Genomic DNA, 23,357 nt, shown 5'->3' with positions numbered 1-23,357 from the left:
AAAGAAATGAGTCATATGATGCGTTTTTAAAAATATGCGTCATTTGAATGTTTAAATAAATAAAAAACGAATATTAACATTTCTATTGTTCGCTCAGACATGAAATGGTTTTTAAAAGAATCCGTTGTTGAATGCGGCTCGAAGAAGGAAATAGAATATTTGAACATTATTGAATTCATTTTCTTGGTACTTTCCGCTTAGAATATAGGTTGTATCAGTTAGAAATTTCAGTAGAAGCACATTAGGACTAGAAAAATTATGAATGTATTAATGTCACTTCTTCAAAGTATTATTGCTATAAATTGAAAACTTAAAATTTTTTTTAAACTTATGATGATTTTTAGTTATGTAATAAAATTATAAATAAATATCAACTCATACTACTACATATTTGATTCCGCATTTTGGAATGTGGTATATCTATATTTACTGCTAACAGCCAAATTGACTCAATATATGATTTTATAATTACTTATTTAAATTACTTATTTAAATGTATTAATAATTGAATGAAGAAATAAAACTCCTAAACACAATTGATGCATAAGCTTTTATTTTCAATCAAATTAATTTGTTTAATTTGTTACTTTTAAAATTTGTCATTTTGGTGATTTCGCTAGAAAATTATTATAAGTTAAAATAACACTTATACTAAATGCAATGAAAAAACCTGCATAAAATATATTTAAAAAACAAAGCTTATATAGAAAAATGTTTTCAATAAAGAATTTATTGTTGATGATTTATTTATATTAGATAAGATTGTTTTTATAAAGTATTTTTTTTGATATCCAAATTGATGCATTTAGTTAAAATACATAAATAACACACATAAATCCAGCATTTATTTTTTTTAAAGTCACTCAAATGCTTCTATGTATGTCATCTATATATGATGTCTGTAATCAAAGAACTATTTTGAAAGTATAGTTATAGTAACGTCCCGTTTCAAAGGAACGCTAGGTCTAAATTTGGTATAGATTTTATAATTTTGAACCACTATCAGATAACGATAACGGCACCTGAGATGGCATTCCCTTCAAATTTTCCCGCCGCATCAGCAGAAGGGCATTTGGCCCATAACATCAGAGTTAACATGCCGTAGGCTCGTATACATGATTGATCTTTAGGAGAACCGTGTTTCGAACCTGAAGTCTTCCAGGCCGAGATTGACACCTTGCCGGAAGGCCATCGTGGTTTTCTATTTCAAGAAAAGCTAAAGGGTTTGGTAAATGAAACGAATGGAGTAAACGGCTTTTTTATCTATCTATACTTACAATAAAGCTCAATGTGTGTGTGTTGGCGCTCTACAGGCCAGACCGTTTGACCTACAAATACCAAATTTGGTACATGTATACCTTGGAAGTTGAAAATGTGCACCTAGGGTCCTTTTTTAAAATTTTTAATTATAATTTTAATTATTAATTAAAAACTAACTTTCCCGCCAAAAAAAATCTTCATTTTCCCAGCGTCAAATGAGTAAGGCTTCAGTTTTTTTCCCACGCTAATGAGGTTAAGCTTAACATTTTTCGACCGATTATTTCAAACGATTCTGTTTATTTTCTTAAAGTTTGATGCATTTAAAATGAAACATTGTTAATGAATCGATCTTTCAGATTTATTCTGAAGTACTTTTGAATTAAAATAAAACAGAATAAAGGAAATTAAAAATTTCTAATCTGCATAGCGTTACCCCAACTGGCGTAGAAAAATTCACGCATTTGCGTTACCATAACCGGCGTTGAAAATTCACGCATGCGCATTGTGTGCTGATTGTTGACAATTATTTTCAAAGTCCAATACCAATATTACTAATTCAATGAAACAGTTTTATTTAAGGCAAATGTAGTTTAAAATCTACAAGGTATTTACTCTAATCGGAGCTCAACAGCTAATTTGTAAAACTTGGACATACATCTGATACATACTGATACATACATCTGAAGTAATGGACATAAATAATAACAAATGATGGATAACAAATGATCTAAATAAATAATTATGTTTTACGTAAAGTGAGCCAATAAATGCTGATGAATTTCGAATTTTAAATTTTTACGTATATCATCTGCCCTGTGAATCATATTCAACAAAATATTCTTGAGGCACTAATATCTTTAATCAAAAAAAATTTGCAACTCCAATCAGCCAAATTAATCATTAAAGTTGATCTATTAATGGAATTTCAATATCATTATTCTATAAAAACGGGCGGTTTTAGATAACTTCATCGACTGTCTCAAAGCAAACAATCATCTCCCAGAGTTTTTCAAGAGTGATTGGCCTAGATTTAAAAAAATGTCGTTTGTTCTAATATTGTAATATTCAAAACTTAATAAATTGGTCAGATCTGATCAGATGGAAACGTTTATTTATTTATTTAGAAGTTGGAGTGTCAAGAAATTTTGCAGCATATGATTTCTTAGGGCCAAAGGACTATTTAAAATTTAAACTTCATAATTTTTTGAAATATATTTACAAATCGAAAAAAATATTATTATTGACAGCATTTATATACTTTTAAAAATAAAGCAAAAAACTGAATTTTGCGAAGAATCTATGAAAGTTTTGCTGAATAATTCTTTGAGATATTAAAAAGTATGAAAATTATTTTATAGTGCACATGACTTCAATGCCGAACGACTCTGCTTTCAGTTTTTATATTTTTTAAAGTCATGCTTGGATTCAGTAAAAAAAGACTTTATATTAATTGCAGTTTCATCATTTCCACTTTAATTTAAAACTGAATTTTATGGGAACTGATAGAAAATTAGAGAGATGCGTAGTGCAATGACCAGAACAGCTTAGGGCCTACATAATAGTATAAGTAAATTATATGACTATCAAATTTGCTTTTGCTGAAAAACCTATTATGAGAACAAGTTACATGAAATAATAATTGAACCTATTAACCGGCATTAATACTGGCGAATCAGCTGGTCACCAAAGACGGCTAGTAGAAAATAAAATTGGATTATATAATTGAAAAATACGAAGAAATCAAATATCTGATTTTATCTTTAATTTAAACCATTTTTGCCAAATAGTAATTGCCAGTTGATGGCTGAAATTGCAGACACTTTATTTCAAGTCACCGAACCCAAACTTCTTGAGATGAAAAATGAGAACAATAAAAAATTTATATACCAATTTTGACACGTAAAATCTTTCAAAGTGATTTTTTTTACATGTTGATTCTAATTATAAAAGTGGAAGAATATCAGTATATTAAAAATTTATCTAAAATTTTTTTATCAAATGAATTGATAAATATCATTAGCACGATCAAATCATTTTACCATTATCATAAAATACTTTTACAAAACTTTCCCATTAAATTCAGTAGAACTCTAACAATAAAACAACAATAAAATATTGCTGAATATGGAGTAAAAAAAGGAGGGAGGGGGGAGGTAATCAGAAAGAAAGACCTGGATCTAAGCGTAACTCAACAATTATTTGTTTGCCATGGTCGGATTGGCTGCTGAAAGTTTTTGCTCAAAGTGAAACACAAATGTGGGACAGTTTCCCATGGAAAGTATCCAACATCATGAAATCAAATTAGATTTCCAACTTAGATACTATAAGTGTTTCAAGATCACTTTGATCAATAGAAGACAAAGTAAACTTTTCAATCTTGAGTGGTCGATTCATAGATTTGATTCGATATGCTGGACCAAGTATTCTCCCACCTGGTGTATTGCGGAAGTTTGGTGAAAGTGGGGGACAGTGGTGGAGAGGGAATGTGGACAGGGAAATGCTAGCTCTAGTATCTCTTCGTAATATAACTAGAGTTCAAAACTGCGAGGTCTGTTCAGAAATAACCCTAGCTCTGCTTTCAAATGGGGACTTTTACAAATATAATTAAATGCCTGATAGTGGGTGCCGGTTCATATGTTGTTCTCGTTCTCTGTTAATGTTCAAAATTATGAATCCAGTTCCAAAATAATCTCATTTTGGTTTCAAAGTGGCACGTGAATATAACTTATTTTTTTTCCCGTGAACCGGATCTTCAAAACGAAGCGTTAGTGCAAAATTGGGTATATTATAAGGAGTGGAAATGGGTTGAAAAATTGAGGCTAGGATGAGATTTAGAATAATGAGATTTTTTATATATTATAGAAACTTCATTTATAAAAATATTAAAGCGCATTAGCCAGCCAATTCCAAGAAAAGAGTCTTCAAACTTTTGGCATTGCTTGTATACTAGTAACTTGCCAATCATCAAAAGTATTCCAAAGGCGTAATTATGGTAACCACTTCTTAACCAGGAGGTTCAATTCTAGGATTGTCTTTTTTTTTCCTTTAATTTTTTTCAAAATTACTTAAATTAAATTAATAGTTTGCAAATATTTTTAATTATTATATTTTTCATTTTTATGCAAAGATAAACAATTAATCACCCAATACTTGACTTTTTTATTTAATTTTAAAAAGAAAATTAACTATACATATAGATGCGTTTTTGAAAAAGAATATTCAAAATTACTTAAACTAAAGTAATAGAATAGAACGACTTAAATCAGAGTGAAATTTGGTATATACCCTTGTGTCTATAATTGTATTTCAATCAAATTTTAGTTTCATTTGGTCGGAAAAAAGCATACAATATGCATATTCGAGTTTCGGGTACTTTTGTATTAACTTCAGGCTAGGAATTAATCTCATAAGATTGTACGATAGATTAAATAAAGTTGCTAGATTCACCCAAAGAACCATATCTCTTAATTACTCTCGCCAATCTAAGTATTCGTGGTCTTATCCAAAGTTTAGAAATTTTATGCTGGGGAGTTGGAGAGGTAATACCTTTATTTATCTCTTGTCTACATTTAATCACTGAGACTCGTCATGCACTAAATTACGAATGACCAGTCTAATTCCTCATTCAAACTAGGACAAAATTAAATATGTACATTCTTGTCTCATGGCAATAGTGATTAATATTAGTTATAAGAGGACGTTTCTTTAAAATTATATTTAATGTTTATATCATGTCGCACAAATAATGAATTCTCATACAAAATCTGCTGACTTTATATACTATTCCACGCTTTAGCAAATGAAATCCTTTCTTAGCGCAAGAATTTTCTCAAATAATTCTGTGCCCAAAGGGTTAAAGAGTATGTGAGAAAACCATTGCAGAATTATTTATGATTTTTACAGCTAATAACAAACCTTTATTCAATTTAGATTAAATGGAACAGATGGTAGACTTTCCCTATAATAGAAATACCATAATTGAAAAACGCAAAAAACAAGATAAATTATATTTAGTATGAGATCAAAATTAGTAGCAAATTTTATTAGATTTATATTAAATTTTGGACCTAATTAGTCAGTGGGGAAACTTCCCAAATTCATATTCTATTCTCTTTACTATACAACAAACCTAAACTCAAAACGCATCATTTTGTTTAATTATTTGAGAAAGTCGATAGCAGTTACGCCAATTACTTTAGAAATGTTGAATGAATTTGACAAAATACGCGCTTTCAAAATATTTTTTATGCTTACATGTTTACTCTTCGACTTTTATTCTGCCAAAGTTTCCTACTAGATGAGGGAAAATATTTGGGGTTATACTGGATATAAAGATTTTATGGATGCCATAAAATCTTTTACCTAATTACAAATAAATAAATAACAAAAGAACATTTTGAATACATATAATACGTAAAATTTTTACTATGGAATAGTCCTACCCTTCATTTTTTTAGATCAACAAATAGCGCGGCTAATGCAGAAATAATGATTTTGCATTTAATTGTTTCAAAAATGATGTCAATGAAGGAAACAATTCATTATTTTCTTTGGTTACATGAATTCAATTCACTAAAATTCACATTTGTTCAATGTAGTTTTTGGGTTACATTAGTGTTTACAATGTGTTCAAGATATTTTTATACTCAAAATTAGAATCGCGATTATTGACAGCGGATATATTGGACAATATATAGCGAGAATCGGAATATCACCTTAAGATTCTTCGAGCTACAAAAGATGCTCTCATTAAAATTTACCAATATAAGTACTTTTTTAAAAAACTTGATAAACGTTTGAAGAATATATCGAAACAACTGCATAAAAAAAATCATAATAGTTATTTTACAATACTTTTTCGTAATTAGAGAAAGACTTTGTAGTCATCTTGTATGTGCAAAATGATTTTAAAATCATATGCAAAATTTTAAGGCAAGTCAGACAGACAGAAGCTAATTTTGCACTTCAACTTGCAAAGGAGTATGACTACAAGGGCTTTTTGTCGGTGAATTAAATAAATGAAACCGATACACCAGATAAAGCTTGCAATAAATATAATGTTTAGCGAACTATAGATCTCCAATATTTTACAGTTACAGAAGTAATATATTACAAACTACAAGTAGTATGAAATATTGGATAAGAACGATTTTCGTATCTACAACAAACCTTTGGAGTAATCTTTAAACCTTTAAAGTAAGTGCTCAAATGATTTGCAGTCCAAAACTATAGACGCTTCAAAAGCGTTTGTTTCCGTAACTCAGTTGTAATATTATTCTAAAAAAATTTTCCGTTAAGCCAGTGTTATGCACTCTTATCCGGTGTATCACTTTTACTTAATTCGCAGGCAAACAATTTCTTTTAATGACATTTTTTTTTGAATTTCTGATAATTATATTTTATTGTAAAAATTATTTTTTGCTGCATGCTTGAAGTCTAACATTTAATATAAGATTAACCTTGAAGAATATATTTCAATCCACACAACTGTAAAAAAGAAATGTAAATGATTTGTGCTTATGACATTTAAATATAAAACGCTATTTTTGAAGCCATTTTTCCAAATTAATTTCAATTTTCCAGCTCCAAAATGAGAGAATTTGATAAGCATGTCTTGATTATTAGAAAACAGCAAGAGGTTAAGAAGCCCTAAACAGAAGGATTAAACGTCAGAACTCTGTTTCCGTTCCACTAGCCTTAAATAAATGTAATCTTATGCAACCTTGAAGCAAAATTATATGGTCTGTTATCAATGGACCATTGTCTAGATGCTCAAAATGTAATGTTAAAGCAAAAGTAAAAGCACATGAAATTGAATTCTAATTGAAACCAAAAGTCAATTATCAAATTAAAAAGGATTTGATGATATATAATTATTTAAATGAAGTTTATTTTGTCCTTCTGAATTTTTCCAAGCTATACGGGAAAAGTTAATAAAAAAAAAAAAAAAAAAAAAAAAAAACAGCGGGAGTGGTTTTTTGAAAGCTTTCTCGCATATACTTTATAAAGTCACGACAGAGAACACCTTGTATGGTATTGGCGTACAATAGTTGCGGAATATTTTTTGGCGTGAATTTAACATTTTTACTGAATCTATTGTGTGATCCTTGGGGAGTTATTTGGCGATTAATCCCTGGCATGTGGTTAATAGTATCCAAGAATAGAATTAGTGCTTCAGCCACGTCTTTCTCAACCGACTGAAACAAGGATTCAAGGATTTGACATAAAATTGCGCTTGTAATCACAAAATTACATACCAAATTTAATATATTTAAATTATTGCATTTTTGAATTATCGCGTTTACATGTTTCTGAGTGTACAGACAGACAGACAAACAATCAACCCTTTGTTGGATTTGACTCAAAATTTGACAGATGTCTATACTATAGGTTAAATCTCTGTACCGAATCTTATCTATCTAGCTCCCTTTGTTTTGCAGTTATCATGTTAATTTATATTTGAACATCTGGACAGATGAATTTTCTCTAAACAGATTTTAATGAAAGTTTGATATAAATCAAATTTGGTGTAAAGACTGTACATCACATTTCAATCGTCTAGCTCAAAGTGTTTTTCTGTTATCTTTGTCACAGACAGAAGGACAATCCTCAAAAATTGTTTCGAACTCAAGAAGGTCTAAAACGTGGAGATCCGTCAAAATTTCGAGTTCGAATGTTTTGTCGATTACTATAATTTCTCTATTGTACGTATATGAGAACCCCCCCCCCCGGGGGGCACCTCGAAATGAGGATGAGATGGTTTCGGCATGGTGGTTCGATCTCGCCACCCTGGAGGGGTACACTAATAGGTGGGGGATCTGATTCCTCCCATCAATGAAGGGACGTACTTCCACGGGGAGGGTTGCACCGTGGCCGGTGACGGCCCTTAGGACTCAACCACAGTTCCCGCCAATGTTGCTGTTGCGGCGGTCCGGTCATTCAGTTTTTATGGTTTAAATCCGTGTGCCTTCGTGGCGGGTCGGAGAGTTAGATGGCTGACTTTACGTATATGAAAAAGTAATGAAACACAATCGAACAATTTATCGCAAATTGGAAGTAACTCCATTCTTGAGGAGTTTTGAAGTACAATAGCTTCATTTTAGTAAAAAAAAAAAAAAAAAGTGAATTTAAAAAAAAAAAAATAGCACTGTTTTATGTGATATTAGAAAAGGTAACTCAAAGGTAGTTAATTTTCTTGTTAAGGATGTCCATTTATTTATTTTGTCTTAAGAAAAGTAGCTCTTGAAGTTACTTTCATTTTGTCATTTTGATATTAAACAACCTATAGTAAACATATTCCCGTTTCCTATCACTTAAAACTACAAAATTTAAATATATCGTGAAATTGTACCGTCATTACGTAACTAAATGCTTCATGGTAATATAGTGGACTGCATACAGAAAAATAAATCAGACGATACAAAGGGATAAAGCGACAATGTAATTTTCCCATTATATTGTAAACCAAAGTTTATATTGCATTTCAATTGAAGTTTTCTTTGAAAAACAAAAGATTACGATAGTTGGTTAATTTTTTTTTTGTGTGTGTGAAAAACTCTTTTCCTAGAAACAGAGACTAGAACATTTTTCGACAAGTAAAAGGTTGTTCCAAAAAATCACACATTAGTCACGCCATCTGGAAGATACATTATTGATTAAATATACTATTCTGATATGTTAAAAAAATGAAAGAAATTTATTAAAAAGTATATTTTTACACAAATTTCAAATTTAAGTTTTCAAAAAAAATGTTTTTATTGTTTTTCGAAAAATTTGAAAAATTAGAGATAAAGCTTTTTTGCAGTAAATCTTTCAATTATTGATGGAAGACCAGAAAAAAGCAGATTTATCTTTCTGCGTTATAGCTGCATTATAATCTGCGTTGATTTAAGATTTTTACAACATATTGTTTTTAAAAATAATAAATACATGTATAAAATATGTAGTAATATTTAAGAATTCTTCATATAAATATAATACCAAATACAAATTAAAAATGTGCATATAGGCATCCTATTGCTTGCTAAGTATATTTCTAGAGCCTTCAAAAATGTGCAGGTCGTGGGAGCGCGTTGAGAGCTCAAAGTGTTACACAATGAGTTAATATGTAACGTCGTCGGCACTGAATTCTTGTTATTTAGTATTCCGTTGATCACCATTTTAGCATTGTTTGATTTGATTATTTGTGCTGCAGTTCAGCAATATAATATAATGAAAAGACCTCCAACCTTATTATAATTCTGGTTTGGTAGCTAGTGCAGATGTGTATCATTGGGGGAGGGGGGGGGAGATGTGCCTTTCCTTCTGTTCACGGAGTTAGTGACCTAACGGACTCTTGTGATAAGACGTAGGTCCTTTTCCAGTTTGACTCCCTTCCGGATCGGTTGTGTTACCATTGGCTTTTCTATTATTTTTAATATACTAAAATACAACAATGAAACAAGACATTCATTTATCAAATTAGTCATTTATCAACTCTTCATACAGTTGATGCTGAGTCAATTAATAGCGGATTGTATTTTAAATGGAGGAATTTAGATTTTTAAAATAAATAAACTGATATTCTTTTACTAACAAAATTTACTGGTTAGGTGTTTCCGAAATGAAGACATCCGATTATCAACTATAAATAACAAGTTCTTGGTCAATAAATTAAGACTAACAAGGACAATCATCGAAATGATTTGAGGTGTTACACTCATTTCAAAAGATTCAATTGCGACTTAGTTGGTTTTTAGAAACTATCAATCCAAATACAATTATTATGAAATTCAATTAAAAATAAATTTTTTCCTGAGCCAAACTAATAAAAGATACATTGTATTTAGAGAGCGCTCATGCTGTTACAACTGAAACGCAAATGAAAACCAAATTAGAAATAAATATTAAGTTTAATACAAAAAAGCACCAAAAAGAAGAATATGATGAATCTGACCTGAAGACTTTTTCAAGGGTCACCTTCAGGCATTGGATTCAAACCAGGGATTTTTTTCTGTGAGGGGTCTGACTTTCGTTCAAAAATATTGAACCCTCGTGACACGAAAATTCCAGAAAATTGTGGTTTGGGAGATAAAATTATTATCACAAAATTAAAGCCAATAAATTACACAATAAGAAACAAAATTATTTCCAAATTTTCTAAATCTAAGCAAGTTCCTAGCAAAACTGAATAAAAACAAATTGAAAAAAGACCATTTAATCATAAAACCAAAAAATATCATTAATCCCTGGTTTGAATCCCTGCCTGAGGGTGACTCTTGAAAAAGTCTTCAGGCCGGGTTCATCATGTCTTTCTTTTTGGTTCCTTTCTGTATTAAACTTAATATTTATTTCTAATTTGGTTTTTAGAACTAATAAAACAATTTTATAATAATCATCCGCCAATTGTTTCCCTTTCTCTAAAACAATCCTACTCTCCTCACCCATTCCTACTACTATGCTACTGTTATTTATGCTACTGTTCAGAATCGAATCAATGAGAAAAAAATTGGTACTCGTCAGAAATTCTCATGATCAAATCTGAAGTTCGCACTGATACTTTCCTGCACTCATTCCCTTTTAAAACATTAGTGAAATCGATAAGGAAAGCTGGTATGGTATTGTTATTACACTCCATGTCTAGGTTTTGCTTCTACAGCTGCTTCTATTTAACAAACAAATTCATAAAAAAAAAAAAAAAAAAATGCAGAATTTGTATCAGAGGCAGATTTAAGCAGCTTGCAGCCCAAGGAAGTGTACATTATGTGATCTTGCTTTAATAAATAAGCAATTTAGTTTTACAACATTTCAATTTAATCAACATATTAATGATTTATTTTAATATGATATTTTATTTTATTAATTTTGCGAAAATGCATTATTTATTTTTTACGGCTTATGTCTGTGAGTCATCTGACTCTCTATTTTGATTAATATTGCAATCACTAAATAAACGTAGTAAAAGGGTAAGGGTCTGTCCATTCATACTTAACAAAGTGTTAATAATATCCTGTTAATTTATAAACAATGAAATTTATATATATTTTTAAAAATACATATAGATTTGTAAAAGAGACAAATAATATATTTTTACTGGACCTGCTTGCGGCTCAGTCTTAGACTACCGGCTCTACCGGCCTAGTCTGCTTAATCGGATATCCACTACTGATTTGGTTTATTAATTATCTGAACTCCACGCTATGTTTTATTTTGACGAAGTTCTTCAACTTTTTTTGTCATAACTTTGTGCTGCCATCTATTAATTCTTTAAGAAAATATCTTTACTGCTCGAATGCGAAAAAAGTTAGAGAGAAAAAAATGGAATGATTAATTATGTGAAAATTTTCCACACTGTAAAATAGTAGAAAGTTCGTATATTTCTTTTTGTAAAATATTTGAAAGGAATTTTTTAAATTTTTTTTTAAGAATGAAAGAAAAACATCCTTGATTGAAATAATTAAGAATTAAAAAAATTCTAAAATGCGCTGAATGACATGAGACGCCTATTACGAAACTCTTTTTGAACAATGAGAGATTATTTGTTTCTATCAGTTATAATACACAAATAGGTTCACATGCGTGACTGAATTGCTCAAAAATACATAAAATTTATCCTCTTCTACTGCATTTATTCTTCTACATTCTACATTTCTTCCTATAGAATTTTGTAAAATAGAATATAGACTCATGAATCCCCTTTCCATATAGAAAATTTCTATATTTATATACAGTTTTGGCCAAAATTGGGGGTACTTTTGAAAATGTTTGTGTTTTCTAACTTTGTATGCTGATAGAAAATGGGAACGTTTCACAAAATACAAACTCTTACATATCATTTATTTGAAGATATGTAAGAGTTCAATGCTGAGAGAAAATTGCAGAGAATTTAATGCTGATTTCAATACAGAAAACAAAATTCAAATATTTGCAATGCAAAAAAAGTTGATTGGCAATAATTATCGAGATACATTAGATGTTGATGACTGCAGTGAGTTATCAGTACTTAGTAGGGTAGCCTTATTTCTTATTATAGCTTCACACTCTTGTTTTATTGAGCTGACCAGAGTTTTAAGCTCTTCTTTCATTATTGCATGATGCCAGGAAACAATTATAGCATCACTTAATTATCTTTTATTTGATGAACGCTTTATGTGTACAAGTTTTTTCAAACGGTATCATAAGTTCTCAATAATTTTGAGGTGAGGGCTATTTTCTGGCCATGATAACAATTCAATGCTCTTTGTACTAAACCACTCTTAAATTTTTGCTGTGTGGCAAAAAGCTGAATCCTGCTGAAAAATAAATGACGCGTTGTTGGGAAATAGATCATTGATGGAAGGTGTAAGTTTTGGCTCTAGAATAGTGTCAATGTATTTTCTTGCATTTAATGTGACATCGATAAAATGAAGGAGACCAATATCGTCTGCTGACATGCTTGACCAAATCATAACACTTGAGTTCTTTATAATTGCCTGAATGCAGTCTAGATGTAGCTTTTTCACCTATTCTAAGTCTTACCTATTTTCGCCATCACTACCGAATACCAATGCTTGTTTCATCACTCCGTATAACTTGTGACAAATGGTCATCTGCCCAATTAATGCGTTCCTTTACCCACTGTAATATTTTTATACGCTGCTGTAAATTGAGATAAGGATTCTTTCGTTCAATTCTACCTCTTAGTCCAATACCTAATAATCTTCTCCGGATTGTTCTCGAACTGACATAAATACCAGCATCATTCAATTGAATTCTGATGGCCGCTGATATTTCTCTATCTGGGGGACAGTCTTTTTTTTTTCTGTCATCAACAGATGTGGTGCACCTTTTAAAGCCATTTCCTGCTTTATTTCTTAATGAATTTGTCTCCTGATATTTTCGGACTCCAGATGTAGTTACTGAATCACCCACCTGTCTTGCAATTTTAGCATAGGAAAGACCAAATTCATGTAACACAGTAATCTTAGTTCTCTTTCTAGGTGTCCAGTATATTCTTTTATTTCTCATTGCTTCCTGTCTAAATATTAGATATATTTACAAAATTCTAATTGTATATTAAAAAGTTTAGCGAAACTTCTAACTTGCAGTTTAATTACATAAAAAAAACAGTCTTCCTTTTAAAGTGAAAAGCACAATAATGTCTCGGTCCAACTTTAAACATGATGTCAGCTTCTGCTAGCCATTAGTAACAGTTGATTGGTTCCCAGAACAAGAACAGTGGTTTGTCAGGAAAGTTAGAAATTACAATCCACTTCATCAGTGCATTTTCTATTCAGATTAAAGTAAGAATAACTTTATTTTTGTTTGGCAAATATTTGAATTTTGCTTTTTGTATTGATATTAGCATTAAATTCTCTTTAAAATGATATGTAAGAGTTTGCATTTTGTGAAACGTTACATTTTCAATAAGCATACAAAGCTAGAAAACATAACGATTTTCAAAAGTGTTCTCAATTTTGGCCACCACTGTACAATAAATAGAGAATACCTCACTTCAAAATCATGAAAATGTTGATAGCAGTGGTGGATTTCCGATTAGGCAGACTAGGTAGCTGCCTAGGGCTGCCCTAGACACCATGGCTCATCTTAACCCTCTAACTGCATGATTTTTTAAAAATCACTATTTAGATGCGATGTTTGCAAATAAATTCAAATATTTTTCAAATAAAGTGAACTGATACTATATGTTACATGATAATAATATGATATCATAAAAATCTGTAATCGTAAAAATAAACACACAAAACTGCGAAAAACGAGGGATGCAATAAAAAAAAATGATCTGATTGCCAACCCGCGGAAATCGTGGGATATGCAGCTGGGGGGTTAATAGTAATAGAGCGCTTAGATATATGAACCTGTGTTGAGATATAGAAATTATGTTTTCAAATTCATGAAAAACTCGTTTATGGATTACACTCTCGAAAATCTTTGATATAGGAGTTAAAGTAGAAATGGGTTTATAATTTTTGCAAATCTATGCAAAACTTTAAAATCAAAACAAAAACAGGGATAATCCGTGTTTATTTCCAGACGTGGGGAAATACTTTTAATTTCAACAGCAGGTTTAAATATAAAACAAGAAAAGAAAAAGGGAAAACTGCGCATCCCTTAATTACTATAAAACAAGGAATGCAAATCAACAATTAGGGACTATTTCAATTATTTAATAGCCAATACCACATCATTATAGATTACTTTGTTGATTTTAATTAGATCATCAATGCTATTACTTATATATTAATCAATTCCGTCAAAATCTGTGCAAAGTTTGAAAGCTGAACTAAAATAAGTATTAAAAGCATTTGCGGTATCACTATCGTTTTCATAAGGTACGTTATTATATTTGGTCGAATCGATTTTTTCTTTGAAGTGAAACCAGAATTGTTTAGGATTGAAGTATCGTTCTAATTCTCTCGGTGAGAGTGCGCCAAAGTGTGACATGTGTTTCATCTCCGTTAATTATCCAATCGTATTTGGTGCAGCATGATTCAGTATTCTTGCCTCTCAGAGAATGCGGAGGAATACAACGAAAAGAGTAGCTCCCTGTGACAAGGCGCGCGATGTTGTTGTGTGTGGAATAAAGATATATGTTTGATAATAAAATGTAGAGTGATTGCTTCCAAACCTTACATGGAGACAGGTGATGATAAATAATATTATGGATTAATCAATCCTCTTCAAGATCCAAAACTAGATTGCTTTCTGTTAGTTGTGGATATTTGTCATAGTCCTTTTGAATATTATACTTGAAGGAAATCGTAAAAAGAAAAAAAATAATTTGTCATTTGAATCAGAATTAACACCTTTCAAAACTAATTTACTGATTCTGGCCTACTTCATTCTTCTTCTTCTGCTTTCCAATGAATACCAAAAGGGAAATTTCACAGTAGCATTTATTTAAAAATGAATAGTTTTTGCTAAAAACATCTACCGCCTAAACATTTATAAAAACTAGAAACCGCATCGTTTATATCATTAAAACCAAGTAAAAAATTCCAGTTAGTCTCATGGACCAAATACCATATGGATTTTTAAAGAAAATCTGCTCTTTTGAAATTAGGTCCAGAAACAGTCGCATTTCTCTAACTGAGATGAACAAGCAAAAACATCAGTGGAAACTGATGGAGTAAGAGGATATACGTCCTCAGATACCAAAGAATACGGCTGTATTATGCAGACATATCATTTGAATTCACATCAGTCAAAATCAAATCACAATTATTGCAACAATGAATATCATTATATTGATCCAAATTGAAAAGACTCATAAAACTGGAGAATTCATAAATAAATGGTTGTTTTAAATAAAAATCTCTACGAATGAATATTTCATCATAAAAAAACTAATCTCTCAAAACAATAAAAATAATTTAACATACGTGTTCCACATGAGAGGAAGAAGAGAAGTAAATAAAACTTAAAAAATCTCCTTTTTTCTGTATAATTTAATCTGACTGAAATTCAAACAGCCTTATGATCTAAATCAGGAAAATCCAATTTGTTCAACGGAAAACATATTTTGATAGCCACAAGAACACTACCTTCCCGCCTGAAAGAATTAGCTGAAGTACCATGTTTTTAAAAAAAACGAGATAGCGATTTTCAAATAGATGCAAGCAGAAATCTATAGTGTCACACAGCCATGTCTCTGTAACACAAATCACGTCATATTCAATAGAAGCCACAGCCATTTTAGTGCGTAAACCACGAATATTTTGATAAAACTGATTGTCATTTCGAATTTGTTTTGCTGTCAAATCTAAGTAAATAGGTTGCAATCATGTCCAGAAATGATTTCTTAGGATATCTGATCATTTCTTATTTTACCTTAAACTTCGGCAATGAGACAACCTTCAAGGCAAAGTGATGCATCCAATAGCTGCTGACGATCATTTTCATATATCTCGACGTTCAAGGATGCATACTTTGATTATGACAGTGACTCAAATTCAGAGGAGTGAAAAAGGTTGTAATAGCATTCACCGTTATTTCAGATCCTAATAAAGATTTTTTTTAAATGCCATTTCTTTGATGTTTTACAAAAGAAGACAATATTGTTTTAGATATAGGTCTGAGATTAAAGGTCAGAGTTTTCATGGAACTATTAATTATAATTTTTGGGCTCACATTGATGATCATAAGCTAAAGGTCTATGATCATTGAATTTATCTTCGACTGTGAGTGCATACTTAGAAACTTCAGTCACTGTAGAAGATCTTAAATCGGCTTCAATAATCTATTGCTGTAAACTAACTTGATATTCTTCTGCCTGAATGATATCGACACTTGTGTACACCCAACCACCCAGTATTCTTTATCCAGCATGTCGGCAACTTAATTTCCAAACTTGAAAGTCTCTTTGGACAGGTCTGAACCCCCACCCTTTCTCTGTAGTCACACTGTGTCGAAACAATCGTGTGGTCCTCTGGGATGATATCGACGATCGAAGAAATGAGCAGCTTGGAAAGATCATCCGCTTTATTTTATTTATCCTTTTAGAAAGCATCAGACTCATTACCTCGACATCTTTATCGTTCTTTAATTCGATAAACAGATCCATTATAAAACTTGATTGTTCAGATTTCAAATTACTTTCCGGTAAAATAGAAGAAACTTCTTCGATGTTAGTCTTAAAAATCGTAAGAAGTCCTTATCCTGAACGTTAGTAGACTTTTTATATGACTATCTCTATTTTTACGTCCTTTTTGCTTTTTCATTGTTTTACCTCAACCTACACCATAAAACTGGTTCCTAGATGTTTATAATTTGAATTGTTTAAATTGTTTATTTGCACCAACTTTACCTATATGGTTTACTTCTCCGTTGGTTTACTTGCTCTTTTCCAACCACAGGATATTTTAGACATTTTTTGCATCTAACATTCTTCTTATTATGTTTTTTCAATTGATTGATGAATGATTCTGTCAAATAATTTGTGTGTTGTTGTTGTGACTTATGGCACTTTACAAGCCCGCTGACAGTTATCTGTCTAACATTTAAGTCAAGTGAGCGTCTCTTGTTTTTACAGTGGCGCAAACTAGGGTCAAGAATACGACTTAGCTACTTCAAGCGTCACATTCGCTTGTGCAACCGCTTTTTACAGGGGGGCACATTCACACACCTCACAGATAAAACACAGAAGAAGAATAACCATGCTCTAACCGGGACTCAAACTCAGATCACGAGGAAGACGCGCTACCCCTATGCCATGACGCTGGCTAAATAATTTGTTGTTTGTAATAACATGATTCTTTTCGATATCAAGAAATAAATGGAAATCTTTTAATTTAAGCGTACAGGAACGTTGCTGTTGTTCCAGCAAAGATCTTATTTTTACTTTAACGGATGCCTAGTAGGTAATGTGCAGATTAACGAGGGTCTAGTAGGTAATGTGCAGAATATCTAGGTAATGGCCTGATTACCTAAGTAATTAGAGAAATAAAACAATTTTCTTCACGAACGGACTCCCTATTAACCCTTTATAGTTCTTTGGTATATATTATTACGACCTGTAAATGATTTTTCATGAAGGCTCAAATAAGTATTTTAAAATGATAAATAGGATAATCAGATGCTTAAAATCCGATTGAGCTACTTTAATAGCTCTGAAATACATTAAGTCTATAGTTAAATATCATTTAAATTCAAAAGTGGTAAATATGCTTACCACTGCCCGTTCACGGTTCAATAGTTTTCGTAGGACGTAAGTTCCAGCGTTTGCCATCAAATTTTAACTCCTGGAAAAGATTTCAGACACGAAATACCCCTCTGCTGTGTTCCTTATGTCTAAGGTATTCATATATTTAATTATCGGTATCTGTTGTTGAATTTGTTTAATTTAATTTCGGCATTTATTTTTAAAAATAAATACAATTGTTGATGCAGTTGAAATTTCTTGAAATTCGAAATCTTCCAATTAATGATTTTATGCATATTTTGAGTCTTGATAATTCAGTCTTGATAATTTGGATACTTTAGTTTACGACATTTTAGTTTATTTTTTAAAGCAAAACTTGGCTAAGATGTTATTTATAAAATTGCATTAGATTGCAACAGTTTTATTTTTATGCAATGTATCAATTCACCCAGTCAGCCTAATAAATGCAAATAAGCTTCAAACTTTAATGTTAGACATTACTAAATTTGAATTCTATGATTTCTAACTAAAAAAAAAAAAAAAAAAAAAAATGCATAAAGTTGTTTTAAATTGCCTACAATAAAGTGGTAAATATACTTACCAATGAACATTCGATGATATTTTCACTCTTAAAACTCAGTGTTAAGGGTAAAAGTGTTAATGTAAACTAATCAAATCAGTGTTAATTGTTAGTTAATTAAACTCAGTGTTAATTGAAAGTGATGCTTATCACTTTCAATTTTCTCTGAACGATCTCTGGTAAGTATATTTACCACCCCTTATTTCATAAACATCAAATCAACGAACTTTTGATGTTTTAGTATTTAGATTATCAGCTAATCATGATATAACTCTAAAAAAAATTTGTCGATGCCCCGGAATTGATTATACTCTATAAAAGGTTAAATTATTTTTGTACTTTAGCAATAGCACGCACGCTCGCGCATATACAATATATATATATATATATATATATATATATATATAGGAAGAAAATTATTTATTTTGTGTATATAATACATATTTTTTTCACTGTAGATTCAACGAATAAGCAGACCACTTAGTTATGACAAAAAAAACCTTTATTGAATGATGGTAGTAGCAAAACTATACACTTTTTTATGAACATCAAGTATCACTATCAAATGCACCGGAAGTTGGTCTTTAAGCTCACATCTCAACTGTCTTCCCGAAATGCACTTCCTCTGAGGGGGGAGAGGAAATGCATTGGGAGGGGCGGTTTCAAGGTAAGGTTTTCGTCAATCTCCCCCCGGTTAGCTGCCTTTAATGAAGAGTTACAAAGTGGGAGGGACGTCAACAAAACCTTTGAGGCAGTGTGAGCTGCGTCGGGGACAGATTAAAACATAAATAGCTGCCTGAGAACAACCTGGAAACAACAATGTTATAAAAAAAATCGACTGAGAAAAATATACAAATGCGAAAAAAAGCATGTTATCAGCATTATAAATAAAAAGACATTTAGTAGATCTTTTCTTTGCGTCAAATGGGGTTTAGGAGTAATTTTATAATATATCCACAAAAAAACAACATAATTAAATTTTGATTTTTTTACTACCTACATCCCGTTCTGTCGTTCTAGACAGGTAAACTCACAAAAATAGAATAAATTAAATAGCTTAAAAATATCACAAAGTTTCGGTCGTCTCAGTCAGTCACAAAAAACTGACGGACACGCCTAACGAACGGCTCCTGACAGACACACTTAAAAACATCAAAGACAAGAGGGGCAATATTTGTTTTATTACCATTTAGATAATAAAATCAAACAATTTAAATAAATAAAACGATGAAGCTGCAAAACAGACTATGTTGCTAAATGATTTTGACACAGTCAAAATATAATCTCACAGTTAATAGTATAAATTAAAAAAAAATTAATTTTTGATTAAAAAGTAGCCGCATAGTTTATTTTGCAATCTGCATTCACACACTGTTCTTAAGTGCTCCGTCAAGACCCTATTCACTCCCAAACTCCATTTGAAAATCAATTGGTAACAAAGATTCCCAAGCACCGTAACCTGGCTACGTTAATTTTTTTTCCCTGCTCCTTAAAAACAAAATTTACAAAAGCCCGGAATGGCAGCAATAGCTCATTTTCCGACAGGTCTCCCAAAACAAGGATCCCCGGCCGTGAAGAGGCGGGCGCTTCTCCGCATCGTGTGGGACGGTCAGACAGTTTGGCACATGGGACACTATACCAGCTAGTCGGAAGAAACAGAAAGAACCCACGGGAAAGCGAGCTATTTCTGTCGCTCGGGAAATGACAGTTCTTTTTGATCCACTCTCGAGTCATCTGAGGAACTAGGAGTTTGGAGTGGTAGATCGGAGTGTCCGGCCTCTGGGGCTCAAACGATAAATAGTAGGTTAACTCGAAGGACACAATCACCCGGGTTCTGCAGTCTCTGTGGCTCAGAGGCTGTTATTGGAGGACGGATAGTAGTCTGGCGATGGCTCGGCCACCGGCTCGGGCGTCGTGTACAGAGGATTTGGAAAGTCGGGTGGATGAGGCAGAGGGCCGGCCGCTTTGGGTCGCCTCCTGTATGCCATCAGCCAGCAGGAGATGGCAACAGCTACTGCCACCAGCGCCAACAAGGTCGTGATAATCAAGGAAATGATAAGGCCAAGTTTGGGCAGACAAACATTGTCAATCTCTTCAATAGATGGACCTAGAATTGCAAGAAAAGCATATTTCAGTACATTATATAAGCTGTAAATATCTGTTTACATTTGTCATTGTTGCTTTCGTTAAATATTAGGGTGTTTGTTCAAGGCAGTCGTCTGTTTTATTAATGACATGTCCTTAAAAGCAGTCATCTAATTAAAATTTCAAATACGAAATTTTTAATTAATCAAAGCTTAGTATCATAAAGTAAACGGCATGCATTTGGAACCGATTAAGATGAATTTAACTCGATGTTTTTGAAGATATCATTCGGTTAATAAAAAAAGCCAAGATTTTCATAGCTCACAATTTTAAGATGAAAAAGCCAGTAATGGAAACTCGTGCCGCAGCTTTATAATTAAGCTATTAACTTTAAAGTAAAAAATGATTAAAAAAAAAATTTTTTTTTGCTTTTAACACCATTGTTTAAAATACTAGGAATGTATCTTTTTTAGGAATTAACTATTTATATACTGATGTGGAGCATTTGAGTAGACATTAGGGACTATTTTATAAATATCAATTATAATATAAAAGCCTATTTCATGACATCCTTGTAAATATTTCTAACTTATTACACTGCTTTCGGAAACAAGCAGCAAGCAAATTTCTTTTTAGTTATTGAAAAGGGCTGCTCATAATTTACTAACATCTGAGTCTCAGAATTTCCACAGCTGTGATTTAACAACTATTTTGAATTGATTAAACTCAGTCATATGACAACGTTGCTTATAAATTATATGTAATTGAATAATATGTAATGAAATAATTTGTGCTTATAAATTATTTCATATTAAACGTTGCTTATAACAGGCTTCGTTGCAAAAGCATTTGGAACTATTTGCAACTGATTTATTTAAATAATGATTTAAAATATCCCAATGTTGGAAGGCTCTTCTTAGAAAATAATGATTTATTTCATAACATTTAATGATAAATTTGTGAATGTCATTTATCAAAACTGTTTTTACAGGAAAATGTATCATATGAACTTTTTGTTTAATTCGAATTCTTTTAAAATTTTGCAAATTTATTCATTATGAGATTAGTAAAGACAAACATACCTTCTGTAGGCAGAGCCACTTGGTTCTCCTTCTTTTCGAAGGTGAGGATGGCGTTCGACTGCACCATAATTTCTTCTCGAAGAGCCCCTTCCTGGAAGCCCTCCAAAGTCAAGCCGTTTTGATCTGGCGCTTGACGTTTCTTTCTGCCAAATGCATCCACGCCATCACAATTTACCTGTGCATGAAAATATTAAATATTAGCACATTTATTCGAACGTAGTTGACAAGGTTGGAATTGATGAATTGAAAATTTGGGAGTACTAACGTCCGATTCTTGTACATAAGACATTTGGACTAATTTAAGATCATAAAAACGAAATAATATCACTTCTGAAGAAAGATTTAGAGTTGTATGATTCATTATAGAAACTTTGAAATATTTTTTTTCCATTTAAAAAAGTTTAATTTTTTTTATTTCCTGCATTTAAAAAAATTCTTCAAAATATAAACTTAGGAAATAGAATGTTGACTTCATGTTTAGAAATTTGTATACGAATGTGCCAATTGTTGTTAACTTCATTACGTCATGAACTTACATATTTTCGAAAATGAACAGCATGAAAATGCTGTGTGACATAACAAATACTATCTAAAAAAAATGTGTAATGAAAAATGGATATGAAGAAGCTTTTAAACACAGATCTTAAATGATCGATAAATTTTCCAAAAAAAAAAAAAAAAAAAGCAAGTATGTTGTCAGAAATATATGAAATCTTAATATACTTTTCTGGCAAGAGTTCAGAGATGAAATTATAGTTAAAATTGCATAACGATGAATTTCATAATTACTGTCTAAGAGTTTGCAATACAATTTCACCTATATTTCTGTCTCACAATTCCATCAATACACAAGCTTACAAAATTTTCAAATGGAAAGTAAATACAATGGAAGAAATAATTACCGGTGGACAGGAACCGAAGCATACTCTGATGTTACACTGGAACCTTAGATTATTGCTAGTGGGGAATTTGAAGGCATTGAACCTGGCCACCAAGATCTTCCTATCTGGATCCAGCTGCCAATTTCCAAAGATGCTGGGATCCGTAGCACAGCCGTTCGAGTCCGTTACCTCATACTGGATTTCTTCATTGTCCTCAATGGTTTTGGCGACACAACTTCGAGCAAAGCCACCATAAATGACTATAGGGGGATAAAAAAAATTAACTTCAAATACATTTTTAAAAAAAAATGTTGTAAGATTAATAAGTAAGAGAGAAATTATATAAATAAGTAAGAGAGAAACTAGAATGAAAATAATGAGAGTTAACTTACAATCCGGTTGTACATCCACTCTCAAGAGCAAATCATCTCCAATCTCAGCACTGGTCACCTCTCTTCCGTCAGCATTAGAAATTGTCATGATGCAAGTGGGAGGTGGACCAGTATTGGCAATAGTTCCGGACGTTGTTATCATGCTATGGAGAAAAAGTAGATTATTAGTACTGCACTAGAAAAATTAAAAAAAAAAAAATCATTCAACAAGACAAAAACTCAGAAATTTACCTGACATTGAAACCCAACGTAATAGTCTTTTCTCCTGTATTGTACACACATTTAATGTGGTATGCTTTGGCACGATACGTCATCAGTTTAGGATGTTTCTGAATGACTAAAATAAAGGATGCGTCGCCCTGAAAGAACAAGTTAATTTATTAAAACAGTTAAAATTAATAGTTTAGTTGAAAGGATTTGATGTAATCAGCTTTATTGTAAAAAAAAAAAAAAAAATCT

General features: G+C 31.5%; 1 protein-coding gene across 1 annotated transcript in view; it reads right to left on the bottom strand.

The window, feature by feature from the left end:
• Nucleotides 1-18,942: 18,942 nt before the first annotated feature.
• Nucleotides 18,943-23,357, bottom strand: part of LOC129969211 (uncharacterized) — a 145,972-nt gene continuing 141,557 nt past the window's right edge. Inside the window, exons 132-136 of the mRNA XM_056083663.1 lie at nucleotides 23,130-23,257; nucleotides 22,899-23,041; nucleotides 22,528-22,766; nucleotides 21,626-21,800; nucleotides 18,943-20,565 (exon numbers count right to left, since the gene is read on the bottom strand). Of these exons, the coding sequence (XP_055939638.1) occupies nucleotides 20,309-20,565; nucleotides 21,626-21,800; nucleotides 22,528-22,766; nucleotides 22,899-23,041; nucleotides 23,130-23,257 (942 nt within the window). The 3' untranslated portion in view covers nucleotides 18,943-20,308. The remainder of the gene's footprint in view (nucleotides 20,566-21,625; nucleotides 21,801-22,527; nucleotides 22,767-22,898; nucleotides 23,042-23,129; nucleotides 23,258-23,357) is intronic.

This window comes from Argiope bruennichi, chromosome 5, assembly GCF_947563725.1.
Source record: "Argiope bruennichi chromosome 5, qqArgBrue1.1, whole genome shotgun sequence".
In the NCBI taxonomy this organism is placed as follows: domain Eukaryota; kingdom Metazoa; phylum Arthropoda; class Arachnida; order Araneae; family Araneidae; genus Argiope; species Argiope bruennichi.
The sequence above is the reverse complement of the archived record's forward strand: the minus strand, read 5'-3'. Positions and strand labels throughout refer to the sequence as shown.